An 11,816-nucleotide genomic window follows, 5' to 3' on the forward strand; every position below is an offset into this window, starting at 1 on the left:
CAAAGAGTTGCATTCAGTGGCTCAATGTCCAAATGGAGATCAGTAACAAGGAGTGTCCCTCAGGGGTCTGTGGGACCAGTACTGTTCAATATCTTTATTAAACATGTAGGTAGGATTGAGTGAACCCTCAGCAAGTTTGCAGATGACACCAAGCTGAGTGGAGCAGTTTATGCGTTTGAGGGCCGGGATCCCATCCAGAGGGACCTGGACAGGCTTGAGAGTTGGGCCCATGCAAACCTTAAGAAGTTCAACAAGGCCAAGTACAAGGTCCTGCACCTGGGTCGGGGCATCCCCAATATCAGTACAGACTGGGGGACAAAGGGATTGAGAGCAGCCCTGCAGAGAAGGACTTGTGAATACTGGTGGATGGAAAAATTGGACATAAGCTGTCAATGTGCATTCGCAGCCCAGAAGGCCAACCGTATCCTGAGCTGCATCAAAAGCAGCGTGGCCAGCAGGTCGAGGGAGGTGATTCTGCCCCTCTACTCCGCTCTGGTGAGACCCCACCTGGAGTCCTGCGTCCAGCTCTGGGGTCCTCAGCACAGGGAAGACACGGACCTGTTGGAGTGGGTCCAGAGGAGGCCACAAAAACAGTCAGAGGGGATGGAACACCTCTCCTACGAGGGCAGGCTGAGAGAGCTGAGGTTGTTCAGCCTGGAGAAGAGAAGGCTCTGGGGAGACCCGATTGTGGCCTTTCAGAGTACAAAGGGGGCTTATAAGAAAGATGGAGAAAGACTTTTTACCAAGGCCCATAGTGACAAGACAAGGGTTAATGGTTTTAAACTAAAAGCTGGTAGGTTTAGATTGAACATAAGGAAGATTTTTTTTTTTTTTTTTTTTTTTACGATGAGGGTGGTGAGACACTGGAAGAGGTTGCCCAGAGAAGTTGTGGATGCCCCATCATTGGAAGTGTTCAAGATCAGGTTGCACGGGGCTTTGACCAACCTCACCTGCTGAAAGATGTCCCTGTCCATGGCAGCAGGGTTGGTCTAGATGATCTTTCAAGGTCCCTTCCAACCCAAACCATTCTATGATTAGACCAAGAGCTGAAAAATAGTGAACTTTAAAAGATTGGTTTTACAAAACTAAATCATTAACAAACTTTATTCCATTAGTTTAGAGACCTTAGCATTTCATGTGACTTCCACTGTTTTAAAGATCATTAGTCTTAATGTGAGTTGTATCTTTTTTCTATCAGGATGACAGTGATGTTTATATTTTGACTAAAGTATCAGACATTTTGCACTCAATATTCAGCAGTTATAAGGAGAAGGTGCTGCCGTGGTTTGAAAGGCTACTTCCACTAATTGTCAACCTAATTGTAAGTACCTTGCTTTCTTTTAATTTGATTTTTTTTTTCTTCTGATGCATAATGGGCCTTGCATGCTGGAATCTTAGAGAACTTGGTAGATAGAATGTAGCAATTACTGTTTTACGAAATAGAGGCAGTTCAAAGTTTATTGTGGATTAAGTGTGAAGTTGTTACCCTATGCTTTTTGAACAGCTGCACTGCTGTTAGCTTACACTTCTAATTTCTGTGTTGCAAGACACAGGATCATTGACACACACAACTATTTTGAGAAATTGAATTCTACTGAGTGTCTGATACTCTCTAAAATGGATTTCAAGAAGAGGGCCAAAAAAGTGTTGCAGACTAATGGGGAAAATTGAGACTGAAATAGGTAATGGAGTGTGAAATAGAGGTAAAGGATTTAGTCTAAAATCGTTATTCTTTTAATTAACTCAGATATTCACCTGGATTTTGTTTTCTTTATGGTATTGCTGCAAGTGATGCTACAGAAAATTATGTGTTTGTAGGATTAAATTTAATCAAAGAAGATTTTAACAAAAATACTAGACCACTGTTACTATGATTGTTCTGTTGATGCAATCATGGACTGTACAAAAATTACCAATTTTAAGGTGGCTTAAATGTTACCTGGTTTTGATGCAGTGTCCACATAGGCCATGGCCAGACAGGCAGTGGGGGCTATGCATTTTTGACGACATTGTAGAGCACTGCAGCCCCTCCTCGTTCAAGTACGCTGAATACTTCCTGAGGCCCATGCTACAGTCAATATGCGACAACAGCCCAGAGGTTAGGCAAGCAGCTGCCTACGGTGTTGGAGTTATGGCACAATTTGGTGGGGACAGCTATCGTCCTTTTTGCACAGGTACGTACATGCATCTGATAGAACTATTTGAATGTGTGATTTTGGGGCAGGGGGAGAATTTAAAAATTGCTTGCCTTTTGGTTGTTGTCGAGGGCTCTTCCCTTTGGCAGTGAAATAGGTTGCCAGTGTGACCTGCGTGGCAGACTGGTGATGATTAGTAAAGTACCTGAATTCCTTGGGCTTTCTATGGTGTTCTGCTTAATAGCATTTCTGTTGCAGAACTTCCTGCTTAGCAAACTTGATTTACATATTGTTTTAAAAATACGGTCTGACATGCAGATGTTAATTTCATAAAGAATAGCTTTCTGGTACACACCTGTCTCAGTTGCTTTTTATTAATACTAATGTGGTTACATATTAATGCAAAACCCTTTGGATGTCTGGAAAAATTATACAAGTGACCTGTATTAAGGAGCAGCCTAGAATTCAACTAATGTGGCTCTCTGCTTTTCCCGTTATGTAAAAAGGAGGAGCGTGATTTCTGTGACTAAGAAATGAAATGAGTATGATAATGCCTATCAGAAATACTTTGCTTTCTTTCTGAATGTCTTAGGTTTCTCTAAAACTTCAAATTTGTCTTGAATTTAAAGAAAGTATTGTCTGCTGGCACTCTTCTTGCCAGTCAACAAAGTTAATTTTGCACACTAAATAGAGGGTTTTTTCCTTTTTTTAAGAAAAGACTTAGCTCTTTCAAATATGTATTTCACATGAATCTTAAACAAAAGCTGAATTAAGTGATGTAAGAAAATAAGAACCATGTGATAGGGATAAATTAGGGTTTTAACACAAGTCTTACCTACATCAATAGAGGTTGTAATTTTCACTGTTAATGTAAATGTAACAGTCACACGGTGACAATCAAGATGAGGTGTCTTAAAAAAAAAAAAGCGGGGGGGGGGAAACCTTGCAGTGAAACATTAAGAGCATTAAAATTTAAAAATTGTCCAGAAAAGTACTTCCTAAAAGGGTTTTTTTGTGAACTTTGTCATAAGGTTTTTATGTCTTGTCCCAAAACTAGAGGAGTAGAGACTGAGCTCAAGATAGTTCTGATTTTGAAGTTTTACGGGCTTTTAGCATCTGTTGAAGTCTAATTTTTTTTTCATTCATTAGACTTTACTTTGGCCCACTTAAACTTTGTAACAGCTTTGATCCTTTTCTTTGTATTTGGACAAATAATCCCTGATTAAACCCAGACACTTGGCTTTTCCTGTAGTTGGATGTTTAGATAAAATAACCTTTTTACTTTACAGTATACAGCTTATTAGCAGACACCTCAAAAGTATTTTAAATACTTTTGTATGAACATGAAAGAACTTTGTGATTTATTTTAATAGATGAAGATGTGCTGTGATTAGAAACAAAGTAAATCCATGGCATGAGAAGCTTTCTACCCCGTAGGTTTTACTGTCTTCTCTGAAAACATCGTGTTTGTGAGCTTTTATTTATAGTTTAATTTCTTTACTGATTAATATATAGCAGTGGCGTATTGTTCTATTGCAAGTTTGTAGCAGTATGTAAAAACTCAACTATTCAGAAGAAGCAGATGTACTAACATGAGCATTTTTGGCAGTCAGCTGAAAAAATACAGGAAGATAGGGAGAACTTGTAAATGGCACAAGAGCTACATTATGATGAAACAAAAAATTAAAAATACAATTGGTAAAGAACAAAGTCATAAGATTGAAGGAAAAACTACAGCAAAACAAATAACTTTCTAAATGGAGTTACGAGGTTACAATTTATGTGACTGTCAACGTTGCTTCTATTTCTTGTGTTGGTGGAAGAATATAACCAGCTGTTCTCTGTGAATATTGTATTAATCGACTGCATGTGTTTCTTCGTAAATCATATCAGTGGCCTTGAAACTTTGGGTGGTGCAAGATGTCAGAGCAGTCAGTCCTTGGGAAAAAACTATTATTACAGAAGATGGTCTTTTATAGTCAAAAGGGTTTTTTAGGGATCATCTACCACAACATCTATGTGAGAATAGATCTGTTTTCTAGACAAGAAGAAAACTTGTCTGCTAAGCTGTAGGGAGGAGACTATGCTGATTCATTTTCTGATCTGATCTGAATTCTCTCGGTGCCAGGAGGCACACAAGGCGTGAACATCGTTCTTCCACTTCGATCGGTCTGCGGCTGCGTGCTCTGGAGTCCCAAGGGCCACAGCGCAGTCTCTGTTGTTTTTCCCCTCAAGACACGACCGATCCAGCTCCATCTCCTCCTCCTCACTTCATTACTGATTTTCTCCATCTCCGAGTTGATGCTCGTTGTTTCTGCAACTTCCCCCCCCGGGCGGAGGTAGTTGGCCTCCTGCCCAACCCCCATGACTTGGAGGGCCAGTGGTTTTTCTGTCAGGGTGGCCTTCCCTTAGGCTGCGTTGGTTCGCGGCACCTTCTTCAATTTTATCCGGTGCACCCTCCAGAGAGGGATCCCCTATCCACCACCCAGGGGATGCGCCTTCTAGCCGTGCAGCCCCAGCCGAAGGTGATTCATTTTGATGCCCTCCTAATCTTATGGCTGTTAAGAACACACATACCTACGGAGCCATCCATTAGTAATAAGGAGTATGAGGAAACACAGATGAGATTTAGCTTCAGCAGTCATGAAAACCTGAGGTATAAAATGCAGACTCAGTTTGCCTGGACACCGTAGGCTTCTATGAAACAAACTCTGCTTGGCAGAAAAGTCCAGCATCGTTATCCTGCATTCAGTACACAAGCCAGTGGATCCAACGACCAATGTTTCTGCAGTTCTGAAATGTTTGTCAGCCCTATAAAAGTATCCTCATCTAGCTTAGGGTTAATCATATTTTTTCCACCGCTGCTAAAGTCTTCAGAAATCTAATTCTGTGAAGTTAATATACCAAGTGTCATTGTGTATTCCTTAACTGCAAAGCTGCCACTTACTCATCAAAATGAAGTAGTGTGAGATCTCACTTTTCTTCAGTAATTGGAGTTATTTTGAAGTATGCTTTCTGCACAATTCCACAACCTGTTTTCTGTGCTGATATAGCTTTAGCATTATATTTTTATAGGAACACAAGGACAATTGTTCCTGTACGCACATAGAGTGCTCTGAAGTCTGCATGGACACTAGTAACTAAAAACGTGATGTTAATGTTCATTTAGAAGTGTGCATGTGGTTACCTGCATGACTATTAAAAAAAAAATTGCTACTAATGTAGCAAGAAAATTGGCATTTTTCCTTGATGTTTGATTTTTACCATCTAAACCATGCCAGGTGGATTCATCAGATGGGATTACTCCTGTGAGCTTTTCCTAGTGCACCTTTTAGTGGTGGGAGGTGTGTATGTGTACGTACATATATATTTATATATATGTGCGCACAAGCAATAGATGTACAGCAGGCATACACTGTAGACATGCATGACAGTCCAAATTAAGGTGAATGTCGCTGTATTGGTGCTTTTCATCATCCTGTGTTTATAGAACCTGGTAGATTAAAAAGATAATGTTTGTTATCTTTGGTTTTACTATAAATTACAATGTCTTGTATATTGTAGATTGCATAACTCCAATTGAGAGACACTGGAAGATTATTTTTTTTTTTTTATAAAGCAAATCCAGACTTTTGCAGTAGCTCTGTTGTGTTTCCTTGCATAGCTTTATCTGCCTGTTTGTTTTTCTTATGATGATTATGGAGCAGGGAAGAACCTAGTAGTGGGACATCGGGATGACTGGATTTTGGTGCTTGGGTCACAAAAACCCACAGTTTTTAATACATGCAGTAGTCTCATGTAGGATTGGTGATATTAATAAAATACAATTTGATTGTGCATTAAACTTTATTCTTGTGTTTAACAATTAGAGGCGCTTCCATTGCTGGTGAGAGTCATTCAGTCACCAGACGCCAAAACCAAAGAGAATGTCAATGCAACAGAGAACTGCATTTCAGCTGTAGGAAAGATAATGAAGTTCAAGCCTGACTGTGTAAATGTTGAAGAAGTCCTGCCACACTGGTTATCATGGCTTCCGCTTCATGAAGATAAAGAAGAAGCTGTTCATACTTTCAATTATCTGTGTGACTTAATTGAGAGGTAAGGCAAAGTCTTGACATAAATGCAGAAAGGAAGCCTGTTTGTGGGTTCTTTCCTTGCATTCGTTTTCCAAAACTGAGAAACTGTGAAGTTAATCTGCATATGCTCTAGGGAAGATAATTTGGAATGTCAGAACTGAGCCTTCCATCATGTTACTGCTGTTTTTTAAACAGTTGAAAAAATTCCTGGCTGCTTTATATGTGCATGATGGGAAAGGATCAGCTGGGAGCTTTTACAGAAAACTTCAGGAAAATTTTAGATACTTTGCTTGCATATCAGCATTAATAACTGACCAGGTCTTTTTACTTACGAGCAGCACACATGCCCTTGCAGTGCCTTCTTTTCATAACCTTTTAAAGTAGCTTTGCACCTTTTTGCTTTCCAAAAGTTTGAATATCAACAAAACAAAGTATGAAGCAGAGAAAGAATACAGATAAAGTAATGCTACAGTGCTATCTCCCTTAATAAGTTTGTAATAATCATTTCAGCTACTGTTGCAAGCATCTTGTCCCACAGTTTGTTCTTTAGATTTGTGCTCTCTCCCATAGGTCAATGGAAGAAAAAAAAAAGTATTCTAGTGTGGGTCAAGTAGCACTTCATAATTGAGTAGAGGAATGTCGGCTTCTGAATCGTTATATAGTAGCCATGTTCTGGCTGACACCCTGTTATATCTTAGTAGAAAGGGAGTAGCTTAGCTTTCCTGCAGTCTTTTCTACTACGTGAATACCTTGTATCTCTTGGTGCTTTACAAAGGCAAGGTCTCAAAATGGGTGGTGGCAACTGAGGTCTCTATACTGATAATAGTACGGTTGTGTTAGAGACTCCATAATAACACTGACGTGTGCCTATGCACAGATATATAGAAATCAGGACTAACAGTACTAGCACACTTTTGTGCCCAGCTCTGTGCAAGTGGCTCAGCCTTGCTACGTACTTCTTTGGCACTCTGTCAGTCCTACGTTCACAGCCCCTGCGTTCCAGCAGTGGTAGGTGGCAGGGCTGGAAGTAGATCATGTTTTCCACCCAGATCCCTGGTTGCCAGCACTCCTCTACTCTAACACTTGGCTGGGAAAGAGGGAGCAGAACTGCTTACTTGCTGTGTCAGTGAGAGTGCTGGCAGAGAGCTGAAGTTGCTGGTGCTCCCCGACACCAGTAACGCAACCTCCTCCCCCTTGCAGAAGTAAGCCCTTACTCCTTGCAGGAGTAAGCCCTTTTAGGCAGGGTATTTCTGACACACTATTTAGAGTTCCATCTGCATGGAACTCAGCAGTTCTGTAAAGTTCAGAACTTCTTCCCGATAAAGTGTAGGCTGATTAAAGAATCAGCTGGTTAAATATTAACAGGAGAGGGAACATTCTGTCAGCAGGCAACAAAGCTATGCATACTTATTCAGCTGAGTGAAACTTAGATGTAAATAAGCAGGTTTAGAATATGATATTTCAAAGTCACTCAGCTGACATGTAAAATGCATACATTGATTTTTCTTTAGTTAAACATGAATTTATTTGTAATATATGTTTTGATTGTAACAGCAACAACCCGGTTGTCCTTGGTCCCAACAACTCTAACCTTCCCAGAATATTTGGTATAATTGCGGATGGTGAAATTCATGAAGCTATTAAACATGAAGATCCGTGTACCAAACGGTTGGCTAATGTTGTTCGTCAAGTGCAGGTAAATAAATGCTTGCTTAGGTATAAAGGGAACATTTAGATTCTGCTTTCAGAAGTAACCAAACTGTTAAACCAATTTTGAGAGCCTTGTCTCCTTAGAGAATAACGCTTCAGCCAGTGATCTTGTTGATCCTTGGACACTCCTTGAACCATTACTGGTAAAACTTGGTAACATTTGCACTTGAATAAAGTCTGTCTCTTTTGATAAACTTCAGAAGCTTATTAATTTAAAAAGAAGAAAAGTTTTAAGATATATGCAGCTAGATGGTTAACGTGCTAGCCAGTATTAGTTGTTTGTGGGTTTGTTTTCTTTTTTTTCTCCTGAGCCAGAAATTGAAATTTGGAAAGAAATCTGCCTATCTCTGTATCAGTGAACTGTACTGCAGGATTTGATCCAACATGTGGTTCCTGTAAGGGTCCCCAGCACCTGTGGTGACTTACTGATACAGCAGAGGCTTGGGATCTTTGCTAGAGAATGAGTGCAAACCACAAGCAGTTTTACTACTGCCCTCTTTAATCCAGTGCAAATATAGGTGGCTGTTCAATGTTCTCGCTGCCTTTGGGGAACTGCCTCAAGGTTCGCTCCCTTTATGCCATAATGAGTACTTACGATGCTGGGTGATGAGGATGTCCAAGTATTTAAGCTGCACCTCTCTACAGTGTTGTCAGTGATAGTGCTCGTAGGACAGCTCTGATCCAGGGCCAAGTGTTATCAGGTGGACTTACTTGACAGTTGCGGCACCTAATGATAGAAAGTAGCGTGCCTGGCAAGCATATAGCTTATAAAAACACGCAGAGGATTTGGAGCAGCAGCTGTTCAATTATTGTCCATTCTACCTGGCATGCTGTGGCAAAACTCAGGTTCAAGAATTTTAGCAATACTTGATTTTTGGAAAGGATTCACTTGGATGAGCGTATCAGCCTGTGAGATCCAATATGTCTGGTAGAAAATGACATGTTAAAACTCTGAAGGCATAAAAAGAATGAAAACAAGCAAAGTTTCAAAGTGAAAGTGGCATATGCGGCTGCTCTAGATTCTGGCTGACAGATACGAATCCTTGCTATTAGTACTTAAAGCCTGCATATGGAACTTTATATTAGGGGATGCTAATGTATTTGTTCAGTTTACCTTAAGTGTTCAAGGTTAGTCAATTATTTTTTTTTAACAATACAACGGCACATACATGTATAGATTAGTTGTGTATAGCAAAGTCTTGTTTTGGCCAGGAATAATAGGAACATTAAGATGGAAACAAGACTTCTGCATTGGTTAAATGGTTTACCTTCAGACTGTGGGGGAGAAATCTTAAAAGTCATGTTTTTATAAAAATATAATTTTAGCTTACTGTTACCAATTCTATCTCTCTCCACACATAATACTTAGACTTTAGTAAAGCACTGTAAATGTTTTATACCATGATAGGAACTTTAAAGGCTGTGTAGTTGCTAACAGTTTGCCTGCTGCTGCAGCTTCCCAGATTCCAGGAGAAAGACTTTTTTTTTTTTTTTTAATGATCTCAGTAGGCTGTTCCACTGCCAGCATCTGACATGAGTAACATTATGGTCATAGCTGGAATTAAACATAAACTTCTTTCCTCACGCTTAGGTATTATCAGATGAGAAATACTTCAGTGTAGTGTGTCAATGTAAATGTGTGTCAGAAATGCTGGAAGAGCACATTTAGCTTTGCAGTATTCCATTATACATTGAGAGTCTAAAATGCCTAGTATTATTTAAAACTAAAAACACAAACCCAAACTCAACTTGAGGACTTCGTTTTCAAATTCTTTTGAATTCTGTGAATCCATTTTTATTTTTTTTTAAAGAGCATGTGAGAAAAGGGCATTATAATAGACCAGAGGATAAAATATACCAAATAAAAATGAAAACAATTCTTTTTAATTTACTTCAAGTATACTGCTATTGCAAAAGCCAATCTAAAGACCTATAGCCAGTCACCTGCATTTTTTTTCCTATCATTGTTCTTCTGAAGAAAGCAGGATGCCAGTTACTTCCAGCTTCTATTGATAAGTGAATAAATACTCCCAACCTTCTTTAATTTTCAGCATTTTCTGCTGCCATTAGAACCAATCCCTGCTGATGGTGACTTTCAAAGCTAATGTCTCAGCCTAGGGCTGTGGTAACACAGATGAGGTACACTGAGGGGCAGGAAAGCCTGGGGTTACGTTTACCCAGGTAGATGCTATCTACGTTCTCTTCTCTGGGAAGTAATTTACCATTCCTTTCACTAAAGAATAATGCCACGTGTTGGCAGCAGAATTTTGCACGTACAGACATAGCGTATGTAGCGTGTCATGCTGTAATCACAGTGCTCCCTTCCTCTGCATGCGTTACTGGTGCACCAGTGCCCAAAAGATACTCTCGCGTTTAGGTATGGTTCAGTTTTGCCTGAACTTCTAACTTCCGTGCAAACCGGAGCAACTGGTTAGGCTATGGTTAACTTCAGAGTGTCAGCTGTCATTTGACCCACTTAGTCAGTGGGAGTTCCCAGGAGTTTCAAATCAATTACGTTGGTGCTATTTAACTGGGGCTTGCTTCTGTTTAGCATTTTAGAGCACCTCTAGTTGAACCTGTGTAGGACTGTGTATAACTGAAGATTTCGGTCTGTTCTCTTTGGCATATGTATTACAGGAATAAGCCCAGTGAATGTCGAGCTTTGTAAACATATGAAAGTTTAGCGCGTGCCTTAGAAGCTTGTCAGCCTGCATAAAGACAACTTCTCGTTTGTTTTCTAGACATCTGGAGGACTGTGGACAGAATGCATATCACAGCTCAATGCAGATCAACAGGCAGCCATACAGGAGCTCCTGAACTCTGCTTGAAGGGCCTTAATTATCATCCGCAAGAAAACTAACTCCAAATAAACGTTTACCCTATTGTTTAGGTTTCTTTTGTTTCTTTTTTGAGTAAAACCAGAACTGTAGTGCGTGTAGGCCATTCTTCTGCAACCTACAGGCAGTGGCAGCAGGAAGAAGCATTCTTTCAGAACGGTGTTTAAATCGGTTTCTGTCCCACAACACGGAAGTTTCCTGTAAACCCTACAATAGCACTGAAGAGTATTTTTCTAACGGTATAAGCCATCCATACGATGGTGAAAGGGAAACAAGTTGAATTTTCTCATTAGACATAATGAATTAAGAAACAGCTTTAAGACCTTGTATTCAGCAGTAGATGTACGTTATAACGTTTCTCTACATCTAGTGTTAATTGTATTAATTGGAGTGTGAGTCTTTGTAGGGTAGAAAGTGTCCTTCTGCCCAACAAGTTAGTAGATCAAAAGATGAAAAACTGAAGACAAACATCGAGCATGAAGACCTCATTGATCGCACTTTCAGATTCCCAAGACCAACTTGTACAGTGACTCAATGAGGAAAGCTGTTCAGCTTCCAGCCCTTGAATGTGAAGTCTCTTTGGCATGTCTGACAGTATCTCATTCACTCCTCAATAAATGACATTGAAACACAAGAAGCTTGTGTAGAAGTTCAGTGATGTGTGGTTCTTTTAACTTCCTCTTGTGAAAAGATGCAAGTAATAAACTAGACAAGTAATGATTTTATATTTGAAACTTTGTATATTGTTGCCTATTATGGATTTTTTGCATTTTTGTTTCTTGACTTTTTCACAAATTTTTCACCCGAGCGTGTAGAATGGAAACTTAATGGCATTCCTTTGATGACAGTAAATTTACATATCTTGACTTAAAAATGTTTTTCATGTTCAGATGCAATTGCATTTCATAATTTATAAAATGTAGTGTTGTTCCAGCTGCAAATGTGCAACGTGATCTGGCAGCCAGCGATACTGTTACAGTAGTCTGTGTTTTGTTTAAAACAATCGGATAGTTGGTAGCCTGACCTGGAAGAATCAAAAAAAACTTGTCAGGTCTTTT

General features: G+C 39.6%; 1 protein-coding gene across 1 annotated transcript in view; it reads left to right on the forward strand.

Moving 5' to 3' along the window:
* IPO5 (importin 5) overlaps window positions 1-11,427 on the forward strand; it is a 46,171-nt gene extending 34,744 nt beyond the window's left edge. Inside the window, exons 22-26 of the mRNA XM_082333567.1 lie at window positions 1,199-1,321; window positions 1,955-2,174; window positions 6,005-6,233; window positions 7,766-7,907; window positions 10,663-11,427. Coding sequence (XP_082189693.1) covers window positions 1,199-1,321; window positions 1,955-2,174; window positions 6,005-6,233; window positions 7,766-7,907; window positions 10,663-10,749 — 801 coding nt within the window. The 3' untranslated portion in view covers window positions 10,750-11,427. The remainder of the gene's footprint in view (window positions 1-1,198; window positions 1,322-1,954; window positions 2,175-6,004; window positions 6,234-7,765; window positions 7,908-10,662) is intronic.
* Window positions 11,428-11,816: the final 389 nt, after the last annotated feature.

The sequence above is a fragment of the Platalea leucorodia genome (assembly GCF_965183815.1).
Source record: "Platalea leucorodia genome assembly, chromosome: 2".
Lineage (NCBI taxonomy): Eukaryota > Metazoa > Chordata > Aves > Pelecaniformes > Threskiornithidae > Platalea > Platalea leucorodia.